General features: G+C 35.3%; 1 protein-coding gene across 1 annotated transcript in view; it reads right to left on the reverse strand.

The window, feature by feature from the left end:
* Positions 1 to 21,466, reverse strand: part of LRP1B (low density lipoprotein receptor-related protein 1B) — a 582,545-nt gene that overhangs the window by 37,855 nt on the left and 523,224 nt on the right. The window contains exons 78-83 of the mRNA XM_010575228.1: positions 16,833 to 17,056; positions 16,465 to 16,571; positions 13,091 to 13,207; positions 10,540 to 10,713; positions 9,886 to 10,011; positions 1,148 to 1,312 (exon numbers count right to left, since the gene is read on the reverse strand). Of these exons, the coding sequence (XP_010573530.1) occupies positions 1,148 to 1,312; positions 9,886 to 10,011; positions 10,540 to 10,713; positions 13,091 to 13,207; positions 16,465 to 16,571; positions 16,833 to 17,056 (913 nt within the window). The remainder of the gene's footprint in view (positions 1 to 1,147; positions 1,313 to 9,885; positions 10,012 to 10,539; positions 10,714 to 13,090; positions 13,208 to 16,464; positions 16,572 to 16,832; positions 17,057 to 21,466) is intronic.

Genomic DNA, 21,466 nt, shown 5'->3' on the forward strand with positions numbered 1-21,466 from the left:
AATCCCGTTTGGCATACAACAGATTACTACATTTGCATTCTCTTGGATTTTTGCCACCACATCTCAGTGAATAAGAAGTGGCTCCAGAGGAGCCAGCAAGTGAAGCTAAATTACTAAACTATATAACCTAAAGTAAGGAGTGCTGAGGAAAACACTGAGATCTAAACCCCCTCTGTCACAGAGACTAAGATACATAATTCTGCTTTACAGGGAGCTTTCTCTGTGTTAAATAGTCACAAACTCCACTTCTAATAGTCAGGTGCCTGTACTTTTCTTTCAGAGGTCAGGGTCTTGGTCCCTTCATGACAGAGGAGAAAATGATTCACACCATCTTCAGCAGCTGATAGGCTTCTGAAGAGACTTGACAGTGAACTCTTCTCCAGCTGTTCTACTTTGAATCAAATATTTAAATATTCCTTGGAACAGAAAATAGAATTCAACTTCTTTCTCACAGAATTACTACATTTTAGAGTACTTCTTACCACACTTCCCCTCTCTAGCCCAAACACTAATTGAATTATCTAAGCTGCAACAGCTTGTGTGTTAGGGACAAAGATCAACTGTCAAATACCCACTTTTTGGCAGTTAGAATGATCTCCCTAAAGAGAAGAGATGTAATTTCAAATTCCTTCAGGAAAACAAAGGATCTGAGTTCTGATCAACCAAATCTTCCTGAGAATTAGATGAGTAAAACGCCTATTTTGTGAATTCCAGTAAGACAAAGGTAAGAGATTGAGGCCACAGAACTCTGTAATTTAAGGAAATATCTCTACTTATGCACGTAAAAATTTAGAGGAAGAATTGAGATAACAAGAGCGCAAGATGTGTGGGCTTGTTCCAGATGTAGTTTGACTGGACCTTATGCTTTATAATTCCATTTCTACACCTCAACATCTTGAATACTTACTTATATGCTCCCTTTTCTGAGACGCAGCTTCATTCTACTAAAACACCGAGACACGTGAATGAAAAGCACTATCGATTTTAAAGTGTATGTATGGTATATACCGCTATTTTGCACTTTGTTTAAATACAGACAAAGCAAATAAGTTACAAAGAGAAAAAAATATCACAAACAAGGAACAAATTCAAACATCTGAATTAAGGTCGGTATAATAGTAAGATACAGCTGCTCAGAAATATTTACCAAGGAGAGAGGCTCCACAGGTCCCTCCATTCTGGCAGTAATTGTAGCAATGGTTAGTTTCACACCTTTCACCGGAGTAACTTGGCCAGCAGTGACATCGGGGATCCCCCTTCTCGTTTATAATGCACTTTCCTCCATTTTCACAGGTTAATTTACAGGTATCATCTGCAACAAGAGCACACAGAGTCGTTTTCAACAATCCCATTTTGTGTAACCGGCAAACCAGAACCTTGCATCTTAAATAGAGCTACAGATCTCCATCAGTGGGGGAAAAACCAGTACTGCTTTTCAAAATGGAGAAAGTAAACTTCTGTTTCCACAGTGCTAGAAAAAGATACAAACTTAGGAGACCCTAAGCACTGGAAAGGCTGTCAAGGACTGCAGAGTCGGCAGGGGATGCTCTAGCCTGCACAGCAGGGCTGGGAGCTCGCACCCAAATGATGCCACAGGAAAGGTGACCTCCTTAGGGTGTAAGTTAGTTGTGAAAGTATGAATTCTTGCTTGAAACTATCATTCCGACTTAGTTTAAGAAATGAAAAAAATGAATGTTGGTTTCACCTGGGGGATTCTCAGGAAACTTCCCAGTCCTTTTCTGGTGACCTCAGCCTTTCCCTATTTGATTTTTTGGATCTCTCTTCCACTTTCTCTATTAAATAACACTCCTCTTTACTAAACCCTATCCAAAATATTTAAAAGGAAATTATTCGGCCTTTAACGCCTCCCTCCTCCCCCCCAAATTGATATTTGTATACTAACTTGTTGCTCCTAACCCTTACTTTCCGATTTATTATTTTTCTCTTCTGCTCAAGTCTGTAAAATCACTGAGAAGAGATGCTGCCAGCTGCTCTGCATTCAGTGAGTGCTTACAGCAGTAGTGCCACCGTCTTAGCAGTAAGGTACAAGGTGACACAAATTCTGATTAGGCCAGATTCAATCTTTCTATAAAGCTGTTTTGCAATTAGAGTTGTGCCTGTCCTGGAAACACTTTGAAAAATAAATCTCTATTCATTTCAGTGAACAAGATACAAAATCATTCAATGACACCAACAAGAAATTAATTATAGACTAGCACGCATACAATGCTCAAACATCCAAATAACTGTAATCCTAAAGAAACAGACAAGCACCTTTCCAGCCCAAAACATGCTTTCAGCAATAAGACCTTTCATTTCCCACATAGCAAAACAAATCCTGTGAAGCCAGACTGCTTCCAACTAATCCAGCATTTCAGCCTACACGGCTTGCAACAAGAGGGACACCACAAGCACTGAGAGCTCTTCAGTAATATATCCACCAGCTGCAGATGTTTTGCTGAATTAGTCTGTTTTAGTTAAATGACTAATGAAAACGAGTCAAGGTTCCCATTTGTCCCACACTTGTTGAGGTCTAACATTGACTGACACAGGCACACCAACTCCTTTTTTTGACATTTAAAGAAACACACTGCGTTCTAAGTGTGGAATTTAGGAATGTCGGCTATCCTCTAGCTAAATAGTTCTCTCCAGCATGGACTGTGCAGAGTCCAGCAATATAACTGGGCTTATGCATCAGCCTTTTCTTTGGATGCACCCAAGTCTCTCTTTCCTGCCTGTGTATGTCCCTCCTCGGCAGGATCTGGCTGCCTCCCTTCACGGCCAGTGCCGAGATGGTGCAGACATGTCACCTAGGATCAAACCTATTTAAACAAAACTTCTGGGAACTCATCATCTTTCAGGCAATTGCACCTCTCTCACACGAAGCTGAAACTAGACAACAAATCAAAAAGTTATAGTGGGGTCTGACTGGCACATCATTATTTCAGAAATATGAAATACCGTATGCGCTTAATTTTTTGGTATCCGCCCTGGATATGTAACATCTGCTGTAACAAAGCTACGTTGTATTTGGGAGTTTGAGGATGCCTCAGTGTTTTATTTATTTGGGTGGTTCATTAAATCCTTTGATGTTCCATGAACCATTCTTCAGTTACTCATTATAGAAGTTGTTTAAATGGATAATGTAGCATATCTTATTGGAGAGAAGGTCTATTTTTGTTTTGCTTATCTTATCTGTTTTACTTATCATTAGTCATGAGTTTATAGAGCAGAACTTGGTAAAAATAGAATAAATAACAATGAAGTACAGACAAGTGCTCATTTTTATGAACCTTTCTGATAGCATATTATCATGTTATATTTCTCTTGTAGAGCAATTCTGCAGAATTAAGATAAAAAATTTGGGAAAAAAACAGGAGGGGGGAAGAAATTAAGACATATTATGAATTCAAGACAAAAATAGTGTATCAAAAGGCATATTTAGAACTCTAAAACATGAACTACAAACTTAAAAGTTACCCTAACCACACCAAAAAATACAAGCCTTCATTTTTTCAGGAATATATACTGAGCCCCAAATCACCACCAGTAAAGATTTTCTAATCCAAATGGCTTTCAAAGATTGGGACACTCATATCTTATACTTTTAAAAAGCAATATATGTTATAACTTTATGCAATGGTCAACTGAGAAGGTTCCTGAAAAAACATAAAAGTGTAGGATTTTGTATCATCACAGGATTATTAAAATTCACTACTGATTTTGTTCTCTATAAAACATTTCAAATGCAGGAGTTTCAACACAAATCTAATGAAAGAGAGAAAAGTTACTACAACAATTTTGGACTTTAAATAAGCTAAGAAATAGGACTGAAAGATGTAATGGATAAGCCAGTTTTGAAATATGATGTTAGACTTCAACAATATAGGGGTTTTAATGCTGCTGCTTTGTAGTCTGAAGGTAAATACAAGAATCAAATTACTCTTGCTGATTCACATCAACTGAGTACAAAAGGGGGTCAGATGCCTTTGTGTGGGAGACAGGAGCAGAACAGTCCCATAGGAGAAGACAGCAAGAAAAAGAATACAGGAAAGAAACACAGAAGAATTATTATAAAAAGCTGAATACTCTTAATTTGAATTACTGAATAAAGACCTCTGAAAGAAGAGCTGGGAACAGCTCTAGTAAGTAGCCACTATTGGAACAAAGTTTAAAAAAAAAAAAAATAAAAAAAAAATCAGAAAAGTTTCTATCTGGAGTCAATTCAGTACTGCTCTGAGCTTGCTGGAACTCAGACTCAAAGACCTCTCAGCTGCTCTTTTCACTTCCGAAATGACAGAAGTAAATCATTTCACTTGTTATCCAACTCCCAGTCTAGCTGCTGGATCGCTCTAACATGGAAGAAAGGAAAGGGTTACAGGTCATGTAATTTTATATATTCTCTCTTAGGCTGGTTATTTAGTCTTCTAGCTGCCTTCATCTGCCTATTTCAATCTTAATATATCTTTAATAAAGAATCAAATAATTTTGATTTGCAGTTTTTCTTATGTTTTTCTTCCTGATATGACTGTTTGACACAAACATTAATGGACTTAAGGCTTATTTGCTTCACCTTTGACTCTTTCCTTTAACTGAAAGGAAAATCTTACAGAGAAGAAACACTGATAAAGCAGAAAAACGAAGCTTTGTGAACTCCACTGGTATTTTTTCCTTCACTCGTTCAATTTTATGATATTCCATCCCTCTTCCCCAGTCACACACACATCTTTTATTGGCATTTCTATAACAACCCTTTCTTACTTTAGAAAAACGTATCTTACTTTTTGTTATATTTTCCCCTTTGAAACATCCACCGATTTCTGGACTAGGCAGTTAAATGGAGAGATGACGTTATAGAGGTTCATGAACTACATTCTTTGGGATAGGAACAGTTTCCCTCCCCACAGTGGAAAATAGTCGTCTCATGGGCAGAAAGGTATTTGTTCTTGCCTATCCTTCAGACAAAGGTGTAGCTCATCCTTCACTGAACTGAATTCCTCTATTAAAGACAGAGTGCAGAGTTCTGATGTTATGGTAAGGTTGTAGAAATCCTCCTGTCCCTCCAGATGAGGTTCTTACTATCTGCCAGTTTTCCATATGCTGAAATTTATCAGAACAAGTTGTAATCCCCAGATTTTGTCTGAATGCTGTAAGACAGATCCTCCTCTTTGTTTTCCCTTCACATTTTTTTCCTTTTAAAGATCTGTTTGCTTTACAATTTTAAATGGAAGAGAAGGGCTAAGAAAAGGATGCATAGTGAGAAAAAACTAACCGACACCTGCTATAACATAACCCATTTTCTTCCGTTCTGGGAAATACCAGTCCCAACGGTAACCTTTTTGTAAATACAGATGATACTGCTGTAAACAAAAGATTTTCTTCAAACCAGAAGCAGATTTCTGTGTGACCCTGGTTCTATTTGATATCTAAAAAGACTGAAAGCACAACAAAACCCAAGAAGACAGCATGCATTGAACTGCCATAGCGTTTGCTAGTACAGCTCCCTGAGGCAGACTTTGTGGGTGAAAAAGAAGATACGTAGGGATTAACCTCTACATGCCCAGCCAAAGCACTTGGTCTGCCTGCAATGTACGTGTGCAGTGGGCAAGTCCCCACAGAAATATGCTGAAGGAAACACCATGATGAATTAAATATTTCATCTCTGTTCAGAAGCAATGTCAGATCTGAGTCTTCGTAATTTTTCTCAGGCTTTTCATCCAGCCAAGAGAGCACAAATATTGCCTTCTTAAAATGAAAGTGATAAACGTGTAGCTCCAGAATACGGAACCCTTGGAAGTGTTCATTACTCTTGCTCATTCACCTGTGGTACACACTGTCTTCCTCCAGTGCAAGTCTCTCTATTTTCATCCTCTTGGTACGTTCTTAGCTTCCTTGTGCTACAGACAATTAGATACAATAAACGTAATGGATGCAAATCCAGCAGTCTCTTTTAGGAAAATGAAGTGGTACTCTACCCATTGGAAAACTAAAGGATAGCTTCTAAACCAAAAACGTCAGGCCTGCTATAGTCAATAAATAAACCACAAAAGAACTGTGCTCTATCAATCATTGTCATCTGGGGAGAAATGAGATGGAAACTTATCTAAGAACACACATGAACTTGCTTTCATTTCGTTATAAAAACATTCTGAATGATACAACACACATATGTTGTAATGACTCTGGCTTGAAAAAGCCAAATCAAACCCAAAAGCTGTTTCTCATCAGTTGTGTGAGATGCTGGTGAAACAGCTGTCTGAAGCAATCTGGATTCAGTCTTACAGAAAGCCACTGAGGATTCAATATTTAGAATTCCTCATGTAGGATTTCTGAATAAAAATCAACTCAATGGATCAAGCCAGTAGTAATATTATGCAGAATTTCAAGACTTAGCTCAATTTTCTTTTGTGAAACCCCTCCCACCAACAATCCAATGAACAAGAATTGGCATCAGATTTGGGGATATAGTCACAAAAACCAGACCAAGACTGAGATTACCTCCCAGTCACCAGCCGTAAGGTAGACAGACTAACAAGAAATTGTACAAAGCGTGCAAGGCGTCTTTACAATAGTCATGCCAAAAACTACCAAAATGAAGAAGGGCATGATAACGTTGAAAATAATCATTATTTGTTGGAAGGCATTTTTCACAAGGATAGAGACATACGCATTGTCAAAACAGATTCTTCAAACACAGACTCTCCTGGGGGAGCTATTCAAGATGGATGGGAACTGGAGATGGCTGTCCCATTTTGACTCTGTCAAGTCATGGAAATCTACTACTAGCTTCCTTACTATATTTTAAAAGACAGTAAAAAGTATTATGGCTGTTCAATACACTACTGTTTACTATTGTAACTTGAATTCTATATTATTCAAAAAGTACAGTTTAGTCACACTAGTTCTTGATATTCACCATTATTACTAATTTGCGAAACTAAGAGACTTCTTACATGAATTGAAAAAGCTACTGTACAAGTACAAAACAATCAGTACAACTCACTTCTATTGCTACATGAATGATGTCCAGCAAGAGACTTAAAAAATTGAGTTTTCAGATCTGTAAATTAGCGGTAGTGTATTTTTGAACACATAAAATATAATGTACGTAAATCATTGTAACTTATCTTCTATACAACTGTTGCATTGTGATCAAACCAGTAACAAAACCAAATGAATACATTAGTTAAAAAGTGTTTCACAGATACTCATGTCTCAAATTAAACTCTTCTGGATTTCATTCTTTAGGGACAAACCAGAAGACCACCAAATATATTTCAACTGACTTTGAATCAGGATTTGATTGCAGACAAACAAAAAAATATGATCACAGAACTTCCCTTTGGATTAACGTCAGGTCACTCTTCTACAATATACGGGTTTTGACAGCTGCATAAGGCAGGAATTGCTGGTTTGGGTCACTGACATCCATAACTGTGCCAAAAATGCTCTGAGACAATGAAGACAATATAATGCTAGATTTAAACAAGCTGAATGTATGTGGTTTGGAATATTTCATATACATTTTCTGGCTCTTCATCAGAAAAGGAAACAAAGACTATGGCTCCTATTATTTTTTTTTATTATTCCATACTGTATAACTTCTTAAAGGAAAACAACCCGGTTTAGAACTTGACTTGTCTTTTGTTTGCAGGCTATTAGCAACCTATTAAGGGCAAGTGTGTTGTCAGCCAGCCATTAATTATACGCCTACATTAATTCAAGATGCTGATCTTGAGGTCAACTCTGATCTTTCCAGGAATCTCTGCTGATCCTTGGAAGCCTAAGTGGAGTGTCAGCATGAGACAAACATTTAACATTCACTTCATGCTTTTTAAAAAAAGTTAAACTAGTGCAAAAACATACACTTGTTAGTGTGCTATGATACTGAGGCTTGTTTAAATTCATAATTTATAATCTGTGAGGCTATAAGACCTGCAATCTACTATTACAAAAATAACATACAAGAAAAAATTTACAAACAAGCCTATGCTAGACAGTACTTGAAATATAATTGTAATCAGAAAACTAAGAAACACTTATTCAGCAATCCTTCAAAAAGGCATAACAGATATTGCAGTTGTGGGAAGGTACTGGAAATTATCAATATATTAAAAATGCTTCTCTAGGCATTTTCTGTCTATCCATAAACATTTACAACCAGCAGTGAAATAATTTAAAAGCCTCTTCCGATCTTTCTCCAATAAAAACATACCTTCCTGAAAACGCCACCATGGCATAATCCTCTGCCCCACTAGTAAAACCATAGCATTACTGAAATTATGGGTTCAAATTACTACCAATCACCAGTGAAAAACAATATTCTTTTATTTGTCCTTTCTTCAACACCTAGGTAATAACTATGGGTCATTTGAAATAATTTTTAGGTGGTACTGCATCAGCTGAAAATCTTGACAAGTATCCATCCCAGATGAACGAAGAGCTGATATTTGGAGGAGCAGGGAGGGCGGATGCTCTCTGAAGACAAAGGCTGTTTAGAGCGATTGGTCTCAAGAGTTAGAAACCTTGTACAGTACACTAACGGTTTGTATTACATCTACTTTGGTGACATCACTTCTCCCCTAACAGTGGAAACTGTTGTAAAACAGCTGTAAGCTACTTTATAGTTGTATAACTGTTGTATAAATACACATTCATAGGTATTCAGGCAAGGGTGTACAGTAATAAAGCTCTCATTTACTGTATTTTTGCTAGAGCATGGTGTAGTACATACAAAAGTTGGTATTGTAAACGCATTGCGTACAACGTACTCCTACATAAGCAAAAAACATGAAGGGGTTTGTTATCTAGGACAAGTTTTCTAATATTGCTTTACTCTCTAAATTATTCTTAAATTTCTTGATACAGAAAGAGAAATGCTGCTAGACAGGATAGCTTTATTAATACCACATCATAAACCACTACAACACAGTTGTGTTAATTCAATATTTAAAGACTAGGCAGTACAAATACGTGAGATTTTCTCCACAGAATGATGACATTTCAGGTAAATTAATTTAATTGCTAAATTGAGCATTTTAAGTACTGAGGATCTCAGCAAAATACGTATCACTTACGCTTCTGAGCCTGGAATTAAACATTAGAAAAACATCCTAATATATTCTGACTTCTCATACCCATAAGAAATCCTATTCTACGATTTTTAGAATCTTTTAAAATTCAAGCTGGCTAAGAATTCATTCCAGCAGTCTGACCACCTTATGTTTGGCCTCAATTAGAGTGGGAATAGTTTTAGAGTACTTAATAATCTTTTTTCTATGGAAAAGACGGACTTTTTTTCCCCTAAAATATAGCAAGAACTTAGTAGCTCTTTTACCATGAAGTCTGTTTTCCTGTGTCTTGATATTAGTCATCATAGATGTTACCGAAAGACATAATTTTAGATAAAAATATTCCAGTTGCTTTTTTCTTTTTTGCCTGTTACTTTGAAGTCATTATTATTTGCTACGTTGCTCTTAAAGCCTTTTGACTATTGCTGCAGTCTAAGCAGAGGTGTTTCTTGATGGTCTTTAAGGTTATTTTTTTCTCCTAAAAATGCTATGTTTAATTGGCTAATGTTTAATTTGGAATCCAAAGCGCTTTGCAGCTTTTCAAACTTCTTTTGGTCAATATATATACACATTCACTCTTAAATATCACCTTGTATCAGTTCAGCTGAAAGCTCGTTTTTCATTTTGGTGAATATAAACAGTTTTTTTGAATCAGGGATTTTGCTTCTACATATTTCATTTCCATTTCAGATAAGTAATATGTATACCGAACAACATCACAAACCTCTTGATTCACAGACAGCCTAGCCTTCTGCAATGACAAAAACTGACTAGTTGTTTATTTTCTGGTTCTCATGCTGTTTTCAATACCTACCTAAGAGGCTCTGATCAATGCATGTTCCATTCACCAATGATTTTCCTTCTGGACAAGCACATGTTGCACCAGAAGGGTTGAGTAAACAAATGAATTCACATGTCAGGTCCAAGCATGGATTAGGCACTGTTTAAAAAGACAAAATATTAAAAATATTGATTTTTTTTTTTTTTTTTTTAGAATTACACTGTGTTCTAGCACTAGGAAAAAATAAATAATCAGATATAACAATTCTGATACACTTCCAGTTCCCAGCATATCAACAGCCTGAAGCCAGTAAACACACTCATTCAAATGGCAGTGCAAGACTCACACTAGGATAGAATTTATTCCAGTAACAATAAATGTATTGGTAATATGCAGTAAAAAACCTCATCTGGTTGTGCCTAGAGGTATTTGTATTCAGGTCCCTTCTAATCTTTTTATACCTCATTTACAGTGTAGGTACACAAGGCAAGCATTTGTCCAATGTCCTTTCAAATGAGAGAATGCATCAAAAAATCTAAATCAAACTTATATAAGGGAATATGACTAAATCTATTTTCAGTTTGTACAATCAGGCTCTGTTTTATATTTATATAGCTTGGTTACTTTTTTTTCCCCTCTGAAGCGAACTTGCGCAATATTGAGCTTAAAGTAATTATGCTTACTCACAGTCCATTTGTTTGTAGCGATGAAAAATCAAGGCACTTTTTGCTTTATCAACATCCACACTTAGATATTCTACAAGGCTCCTGCCAAATTTGTGTACTCTAAATGCACCATTTTTAGGACCTGCTCCATATATGTAATCCTCAAAAATGTCAATTCTATGTGGATGCAGTAAACCTTAAATAAAAATGAATAATAAATACAAATACATATTCACATTCAAATAATAATCATTTTTGTTTTAATAACAACTTCAATTGCATTACTGCAATTACCACCTAAACACATTATTATTCAGTCAGCTTGTTTTGTATCCACAAAGATTGCCTTTAAAAAAAGGTAATCTTCTTAAAAGGAACTCTTCCCACATTCAACTAAAATCTCGAGCTTTCTATTAGCTTTCCACAGAATTCAGCCTCAGAAACTGGTTGATTATTGAAAGGTAGGGAAACCCTACAGTAACAGCTAGCTAATTAGACCATACTTAGGTACAACACTTTAACTAGAAGTATGGGATAAGGAAGAAACAGACTATTTTGCTGTACCTAAAAGAAACTATTCTGACAAAACATTTCTTCAGCTCCTTCTTAACATATTTGAAATGCTAGCTTTCATACTACACTTATTTTAATTCATAATTACAGAAAATTAATGAAAAATAAAATGTTAAGACTCTACCAATTCCTCATTTTTATGAGCTACGAGTGCCAATTAGATCACATAGTCAGATTTCCTATGCACAACTGGCCGTAGAATTTCACACATTTACCCATGTAACAAGGCAATAGCTTCGGACTAAAACTTCTTTGCCAGAGATGCAGCTCTTCTTGATTTGAAGCCATAAAGAAACAGAGCCTCATTCCTTGTGATACCTTGTTCCTACTATTATGTCCAATTACCATAAAAATGGTTTTATATTTTGCTTGTATTTATTTAGTTTTAATTATCAGCCTTTATTTGTTCCTACTGTTTTTCCACTCTGTCAATACTTGGCACTCAGTATTTTATTCCAATAAAAACATTTATGAATCTAATTCATTATTTTATGCTTGTTTAATTAAATGGGTTGAAGTTTTTAGTCTCATTGCAAAGCAATTTCTAAACTCTCCCAATTTTCCTTCGGTCCTATCTCTCTATTTTTTCTGTAGTTGTTACAAATGTCAACAGGAGAGAAAAGGTAACATTGCTTTAGTGATCTTGTATTTCAGTATTAAATGCTACGTATGAAAGCAACAAAGCCTCTACATTCCACTTTCCCATTTATAAATCCCAAATTTGCTGCACTTAGCACAGTGTAGTATAGCCCTTCCACACTATACAATATTTTGAACGTCATAAACTTACATGCCTTCTATTCTGTAGCACTCTTGCATCTTTTCTTTTCCCTTGAAGAATAACCTCACATTTATTCTTAAAATACAAATGACTATTGAGACACATTAAAACACAATCTAAGATACTGTCAGTCTTTGTACCAGCCACAAGCACTGAGAACAAGCACCAAGTATGTATTTTGTGATAGATTACAGCCTAGCCACCACAAAATACTATAACCAAAGGAGGTGCAAGCAAAGTTATGCGGAGGAGTTACTGTCTTCTAAAATCTCATCGGGCATCTGCATGGTACGGTTCAGTGGTACAGGAGGTTGTAGTTGGATCCCTACACTCAAAGTGATCCTTCTTGAGATGACTGTTTCCATGTATATTGATCCAAGTTGTGAAATAAAATGCTATTAAACCAGAATAAGATTATTTAAATCTGGTCCTGCTCAATTTGGATTATAGGAGATTTTTCCTAGTATCTTCCAGAACCCCCTGGTGAATTCCAGACCACTGGTTAAAACACTCAGCATGAGATGTAATACCATCCTGATGAAACTCCACTGCCAACTGCCCACTAAGCAATCCTCCCAAAAAGCCTGCTTTAAATTTTTAATTTTTTTTAATGTGTTCCCTCTCTTTTCTACTCAGATTTCATAAATTGTTACATATATTACCAAATTGTTAAAAAGCCAACATGCAATTCTATAAAAACAAAGTTTGCTTAACCAGAATCTCTTTTCTTATGAAAGGAACTTTCCTCATTCACATTCTGTTAGCAGTATTCTGTGATTACTTACTGACCTGAAAGCCAAACCCATTATTTTTTCCAGAACTGATTCAGGTCAACTGTTCTATAAACTATACAATTCCTGTGCAATGCAGACAGCTCTAATTTCTAACTCGTCAAGGTTCTATGTAAGTCCAAGTGAGGCCAAGCATAAAAATTAATCACAGTGTTATTTGATAATACCTAAGGTAATGATTAGATAACAAACTTGAAGATTTCCACATACTGCTAAATCTTTGTTCCCTTAAAGTAAATTTATCAGATTATCTTAAAGCTAAAATTATCTTAAATATTTATTTGTTTAGATATCTGAAGTATTATCTAACAAAAGCAATGAATGTTATGTAATAATCATTGGTTTTTGCTTAGATAGTTTCTCTGAATAGTGAAACTTCAGCCAAATAAAATAAAATAGAAATCATGTTATATAAAAGCTCTCCATACCTTGTTTAGTGCTCACAGACACAACTGAATCAGAACCATCAAAAAGAACACTGCCAATAACAGATAATTCAAAATCAGCCCAGAACAAACGCTGACTGAACTGATCAACTACGAGACCTACAAAGAAAATAAAGTTCAAACAGGTATATAAAACCTGAAAAAAAAATAATATTTTTATGTAACTGTACATTTTTATATCATTCATATTCTTGTGAACAAAAATATCATGACAATGGAAAAACATGACTGAAAACCAAGGAGAATAAAATATTAACACCTTCCGCTTAAACCTTCCCCTTGAGGCAACTGTGGTTTTTTACTTTCTTTAACTTACTCTTCCAAGGTCAGTACCTTTTGAAACCCATTATGCTCAGCAGGTAGGGATATATACCAGGTGGGAATTAAATATAGAATCTAATCCTGTAATTTGTTCTACCAACAAAAATTTGTTATGTCAATAGATTTCTAAGCAGTAGCACGAGTGTGACCACGCGTTAAAAACAAGGCATTCAGATTTCACAGAGTCTTCCTAACCTATAGTGCTTCCACAAGTATATAATTGCATTCTTTATCACCAATACTTCACATGCAGTAATTATTACAGAATTAAAACTCAGATTATTTTAATTACATTAGTGCTGCAAGACTTAAACAGCAATACTGACAGATGTATATATTTGCATATATATATGAAAAGAAAGCACAGGAGTGAGTGATTGAGAGCACAAATGAGAATAAAAGATAGGTAACATTGTGACTCCCCAGCCTCTAGGCAGTAACTAAACAGTTAAATCAAGCAGTCCATGTTTCATAGAGAATGATTAAATGATTAATATGCCATTTTCGGTCACGTCAAAAGCTTCAGCCTGAAAAAAATATTTGAACCTTAACGTAATTCTGAGCTTCCAAAGTTGTAGTGTATTTTTAATAAGATTGGGAAAAAGTATTTTTCTTCCTATTTATGTAAGTAGGTAAGTCAGAAAAAAAGACACCAAAAGAAATTATACATAGCAGGAAAAATACTCCTCTTAAGGTCATAAATTAATCAGGTACAGGTAGATGAGAGGAAGTGGAGGAAGTCTGACACAAGGAGCAGTGAAATATGTTTACATTTGCAACTCCATTAAAAAACCCCACTCTTTAAAAGAAACACGGGTATTCAGGCAGCATACAGCTAAAGAGAATCATTTCTGGTAAAAGATAATCACAGTGTGTCAACTCTGTGTGATCCATGGTACCTGTAAGGGGGAATATTTTAGAAGCAGTCCCCACTCTCCAGCTTTAAATTATTCTTTGCATTCTAATAAGAATAGTTAAATAACAAATAATAAATAAATAACACTCTCAATGTATCCTTCACAGTACCAGAGATAACACAATGTAAAAAAGTACTTATACAGCACTCCTGTGAAAGTCATTGTTATGTAAATCCTGTGAAGTCAAGCCCAAGTGCTCAAACTCTCACTCTCTCTTACTTGAAATAGGAAAGGCTAATTTAGTAATAAATTTAAGAGCAGTGGAACACAGATGTTTAGTAAAAACTTCACCTAAACAATCGTAGTAAAGTCTCATTTGGGAGGAAATATTAAAGGCACGGACTCTTTCTTTGCATTCCCTCTACAAAGACATGGATCCGTGTGAAATATCTGACAGAAATACAAAAGACTCCATAAATGTCTACTTTCTACCATGAAGTAAAGGAAGAAAAGCACAGAAGGATGCCACAAAAGTGTTTTCAGGCAGCAGATGCAGGAAAATGCAATACTGTGGTAAGGCATATGTGAAATTCTCTCTTTGCAATGTATGCTCATTTTTGGTAATTCTGCTAATTTTATTAATTTTCATTTTATTCATCCTTGTAAGGAGACAGAGGTCTGGTTAAATGTTTATAAGAAACTTTTCTATATAAAATATATCAAGGAAAATCTTACAAAGAAAAGCTCTTGCAGTTCTGTTTCTGGTCAGGAAAGAAGTAAATACTTGCATTTTCAGCTAAGTTTGATACTCTTACTACCTAAAAAATTCAATAAATTCACTAATCCAATACTGATGGCCAAAAAAAAAGGGTGTGTGTGTCTTAAATGCCCTTTAATGACCAGGGAAGTGGTGACTGGCTCCATAGGATATAACCTTGGCAATCAACCAGACTGATAATAAAGAGACAAAAAAGCACAATTATAGCAATTAGAACTAAATCTGATGATTTGTATACCTGATACATTCAGAATGTTTTATATAGGAAGTTCAGCAAAGAATATAACAAGTCTGATAAACATAAAATTCTGTCATCTTTCAGTCTGAATAATCAGAAGCTTCTTACCTTATTTACTACTGACTATGTACTTTTTATTATTATTACTATTGTGCTTCTTACTTACCTAAGGAGCATAAGCTTCCTCTCCTCAAAGCTTTCCTTATCACATATGAAATTTCTTAAGTTGCTATATTTCAACCTAATCATGTCAACAGAGTGTTTCCTTTAAGGGATGAATGTAATTTGCATATGCAACACCGTAAGGCCACCTTAGCATGGGATTTAACAGTCTGTTAAAATATTATTACTTGTTGCTGTCATAGTGGCAGCTTCTGAGACACTTAGATATTCAGATAGCATCCTCTTGAAAGAAGCTTATGGTTCAATACATATGCGTACCAAAGTTGGACAACCCCTAATTTGCAATGCAATAATAACAAATTATCATTGTAAGCCTGGAGAAACATCAAATATTGCATGAGAAAATGGGTCATGAACAAATCATTTGTGATTGCAAGACAGGATGCTGCTATTTAAGAGAGACACATTTCATTCTGGATTTATCATTTCCTTTGTCATAAAAATTACTTTTCTCCTGCCAATGGAGTCATAATGGTAATTCACAAGATCTCAACATGTACTGTCAAGCTTCAAAACAGTTCTGTAAAATACTGAGATAATGAAGTTGTTGCTTCTTTGAATACCTAAACCTTGTTTTGTACTATTTTGCGGTGTATTCAGGAAAGTAACTAGAATAGGCTGTGAGATTTCACATGCATTCTTAAAAACTGTTTCTCACCAATAACTGGTGTTCCCTTAATTAATTTTGCTTGTTCAGTGTTATTGAACAAAACATATTTTAACTGATTATATATAGCCCTTTGGTACTGCTTTGTCAAAACATCATGTTAAGCTCTGTTACAAAAGTTTAAGTCATATTAAGATGTATCATTTGAAAACAGAGCTAAGAATTTGATTAGTAACTGCATAAGAATAACCAGAATACATATTTTTAAAAGTATATATATTTATTTCAAACTGAGAAACTGGAATTCAGCCAACAAATCTATACTGAGTTAGCAAGTACCATGTAATTAGGAAAAATGGATAAGCTGTATACCTGTAGGTCTTTGTAAATTCTTTTGAACCAATATTCTTCTCAGAGTACCATCCATAGATGATTCCTCTATGTGAGAGCGATCCCCAATAACTGTCCAGTACATCATCCTAAAAGTATTAAACACAAAAAATAAGCTGGGTGCCTGAACAGAACCACAAAACGCTTCACAGATATTAAATTACTATGAGCCTTTCAACCTGCCTGAAAGATGGGAGATAACTGATCCTGATTTACACATAGGTAAATTGAGCAGAGGAATAAATGACTCAGAAAAGTTCAGACATTTGTAGACATCATTTTATTTCTCTTACTCTACTTTGCATTTTTGTTTGAATTACCAAAACAGAGTAATGTTGAAACATACATACCCCTTTTTAGGATTTACAGCAATTGCATATGGTTCTCCTGCCATGCTCGTAAGGAGTCTTGTACAGTTAGGTCCATTCAATTGACCTACATTGATGGAGTATCTCAGACTAGTCCAATGAGTCGTATAGTAGCTGAACCAATGCATTCTGGAATGATCAGTCCAGTAGATATTTCCAGCAACCCAGTCAACAGCAATGCCCCTAGGTCTTTTGAATTCTGGACACTAAAAGGAACAGATGTTAATGTTAGATTTATGGAAATTATCTTCCACAGTAGCTGCATAGTCACAGATTTATGTAACTTTTTACAGTTAAGTAACTTTTATGTTTAATATGGTGAAATATTTAAAAATACTGCATTCGAAAGACATAAATTCCACCTGTAGGAGATAAGATCTAAGTGATCTGCTGACAGTCCTATTCAATGCAGACGAACAAGTCAATGGTTCAAAACCATTTTCTCAAGTCTAAGGCTACCTACTTTAAGAAAAAGGCATGAACTACTTGAACTATTGATACTGAAACAAATAAATGTTACATACGGTAATTCAGAAGGAAAGGAAAAGGAAGAATTAAGATTATACAGCTATTATACTCCATGCAAAACTATGATACGATGTCCCATCCCAAAGCCCTCACTGAAAATGGTGCTTGAGACCATCCTGAGGTCCAGCTGCTCAGCAGGCTGCCAAGGATAAATAAAATCACTGCATTTAGAAAACCGCGTAAAATTACCTCCCTTTTCTGACCAATATGAGTATGCAATTGTAAGGAAATTTTTAAAATGTTTCTCTTCCCTTGCTATTAACTGTTCCTGTGTTCCACCACCGATTAAAACTAGAGTTAGTAGAATGTTCAGCTTCACATATAAAAGAGGCTTGGCTGATTATAACTTGAAAATTATAAACTGTAGTACCTCTGGCATGATTTCACAATTATCATTAAGTCCTAGATGCTAAAAAATGGTCCTAAGGATAGAAGTTCATATTGCAAATAGGAGATATATATGAATATGTTTCTCAAAAGTTTACTCGAATTACTGCAAAGAGGAGTAAAATCTGTAAAACAGGACTACCCAACCACTTCTAACATGAATGCAGCATATCATAAAAAATTCAAGACCTGCATGAGCTAAATACATAAGCAATTATTGGCCTGTTTACCTATAATGACGTCAAGTTAAAATATGAACAAAAAATGCCTATTCCTTGAAAAATGCAGTAATGGAATGCTACTAAGCTACGTAACTAAAAATCAGGACAGAAAATCCTAAAATAACTTGTTTTCCTCAGATGTCAGAGTTCTGTAATACCACAAGACATTTGTAGACTATTTTCATCATAAAATAAAGGTCATTTCATTCTCTAGGTGAAATAATAGGACCACAAGGGTGAATTTAGATAGCTCATCGTTCATAAACCTTTAATTCTGCAAAAATGTCATAGAATGCATGTTCTAAAGATATACAGAACCCTGAGTTTCTATTTAGATTAGTATTAAAGCAGCAAAAACAATCACTGCATTTACAAAACAGTATCTCGTTAAAACCAGGGTCACAGCCATTTTTTTAAAGTTAAACAAAATAATGTATCCTAATTCTTTGTTATGAAAGAATGATACTGCCAGCACATGCTTCCAGAAATACCACAGAAATAAACTATTTTTTTCAAGAAATGTAGCATTTGCATGCAACAACCTCTTCTCTTCTTTGTTACATTATCCAAGCAACATTCATGTAAAGGACAAGATACCCCAAATGTGGGTATTTGTAGATAAGCGTCATTATATTTTTCATCCAAACTCCTTTTAATTGTGGGTAATATTCAGGCACCTGTGTCAAGAAGCTGCTCATACCTGGAGATCTCTAGTTAGTACTCTGGAGACTGCAAGGGTTTATGGCGCTGGCCTACAAGGCTGGAACCAAATATTCTTTTAAAAGGAGAGCAGCTATCATGGACAGCACAGTCCCTTGCCTTTCTTTGAACTGTTCAAGAACCGCTGTTTACAGTAAGACTGCTTTTTTGGAACCTGGTAAGCACATGATGGGAGTTACCATGCAGAGTGAGAGAGAATTCCCAAAAAGCTGGGAGTAGAAGCAGATGAGAGAAAGGGACATCTTAAAAAGCTTCTGGAACAAGGTTGGGTTGCTTACTAACACTGACCCTTCCTCATTCTTCTCAGCTACACAGGAGAAGTGAAACTCCAGTAATGCTGGGGTGCATATTAAAGATCAAATGAATAAGGAGATAACCAGAAGAAATGGAAAGCAGCCATCTGGTGTAGGAGATTAAAAGAAGAGAATAAAAAACACTAGCTGATGCTACGGCTGTGTAATTCTCAGTTGTGTTCATTAAGTTTCAGCCTAGCTACATCGTATTTCTGATGTCTTAGGCATCTTTTCATACTGTCTAGGAAAATTACTTACTGTAAATGAGCTTTTACCTAATAGCTTATTTGGATTATGTTAATTTTGAAGAATGATTCTGCATACAGAATAAGGATGAAAATACAGAAACAAAATCACATTAATATTTTCTACAGTTATTTTAGCCCACTTTGATGCTAAATATAACGTACTACAACTTATTAGAAAAATTGGGGTTTGAAGCCTAATCGCCTTTTATATTATGGTAGTCTCTGCACAACTACAGACCATGTCAGCTTTACGACTTTTGATCAGAACTGCTGCCTATCATAAAACCTGTTTTAAAGGTAAAGAATTTAAAAAAAAAGAAAAAGAAAAAAAAGAAAAACAAAGGGGAAAAAAAAAGAAGCTGCAGTAATAGCTTGAATTTGGAAACCATTTTGATATAATGGTAGATTACAGAAAAACTTTCAACCCCTAAAGTTGAGTTTGACTAGAGAAAACGTGTTATGCATGCAGCAGGAACCCATCACCTTGCAATGCTTAGCTTTTTAACACAGGAAGACTAAATTACAGATTTAATTTACATCATACGCACATGTGAACACTATTTTCTCTATTTACAGATGTTTTTGGTATGGCATTGCTGTGGAATTAAGTAAACCAATGATTCATTGTTGCTTAAAATACCTTCATTAAAAATAAAACATTATCTAATGATATATTATTAGAGCAGTAAAAATAAATGAGGAACAATAATACTAGAAAACGTTTATAGACTTTTACTCGTTGAAACAGAAAATCTTCCTCGACAGATGAGCAGCCCAGTAGGTGCAATGCTTCACCAAACCACCATTTGTATTACGTAAGTAGGATCATTTAAAAATCCCAACCAGCAGATTCCAGAAAGAGAGGGTCTCCTAACTACATAAACGTCATCCATACCGAGCTATAGCTTTGAGGTAAAACCATAAATTAATGCTATTTAGAGAAAACAGTCTAGAAATTGTTTCCATTCAGAGCGAAGCACTGAATTTCACTGGGCCCTGGGGCAAACCCTGGGAGTATCTACATGCCTATATCACAAGAGTGGTTAAGGGTCCTTGTTCAGCTCTCAGAACAGCGGGGCTGGAGCAAGCTGCTAATGTACTGACTGGATACGTTACAAAACCTATGTTTTTCTTTCTGTTATATGGTACAATTATTTTAATGTTCAGCTTTGTGTCCTCTTTCATGAAAAACAGTACTTGAGTCTAAGTGGCAAGTCAGTCTCTGTTGAATATTCACCTCAGATAACGTAGACATCTCTCTCCAAGGATTATGCCAGTAAACAGCTGCACCCGTTATCACCAATTCAGTTACACCATCTTAGCTTGATTGGAATGCATCTGCCAATAAACTCCGAAGAGTTGATATTTACTGTTTCCTTTAATGCTTTAATTTGTACCAAGCTTAAACCCCTTTTCACAGAAAAATACAAGAGATACTTAAAGCTATTCTCTGAGGAGGGCTCTTGATATGCTAATTCCATGGAGCAATTTCAGTTGAGATGGATTTTTGCATTAATGTAATTACCTGAAAATGCAGGTGACTTTGTTCAAGTTTACTGTCCTGATTTACATATCAAAGTCTAGATGTAAAAGTTATATTATAACCTTTGAAAACTTATCCATTAAAAAACTTGGGTTAAAATTAAGGAATTCTCAAGCTTTTCAAAGCCAAATTTAAGTGACAATATTAAAGCAACACTATAAAACCAATTAACCTACTGATCAGTTATATATAAGGCAAAAATATTTGAGTACTAATGAGATAATGCTGGGAAAAATATTCTGAATAGTTCAGCACAATGAGAAGTAAATGCTTCACAAATATAAATGAAATGTGCAGATACAGTCTGTGCATTTTCCACATACAGAGTTGTAAAAAAGCTTTGTATGGCTTGGATCAAGCACCTTCATGAGCACCTACCTGCACTGAAGAGACAGGGGAAAATTGTGTATAAAGAAAAACATAATTTTTTCAATAATTTTGAATTAAGAGGAAGTGACTAGAAAGTATTCTTGCATAATGGTGAAACAGAGATATGAAAAGGAAAAAGTATTTCAGTATTTCAGAAAAACGAGTAATTCTAAGAACATGGTATCTTTATCAGTTTAAACAGGGAGACAAAGTCAAATCAGCTATGAAAATTTCAACCTCTGGACTATGAAGAAGTCTCAAGGAAGCTTATGTTCAATTTTATGGACCTGTAAGAAAGTGTAGATCC

The sequence above is a fragment of the Haliaeetus leucocephalus genome, unplaced genomic scaffold (genome assembly GCF_000737465.1).
Source record: "Haliaeetus leucocephalus isolate CR32 unplaced genomic scaffold, Haliaeetus_leucocephalus-4.0 Scaffold451, whole genome shotgun sequence".
Classification (NCBI taxonomy): Eukaryota; Metazoa; Chordata; class Aves; order Accipitriformes; family Accipitridae; genus Haliaeetus; species Haliaeetus leucocephalus.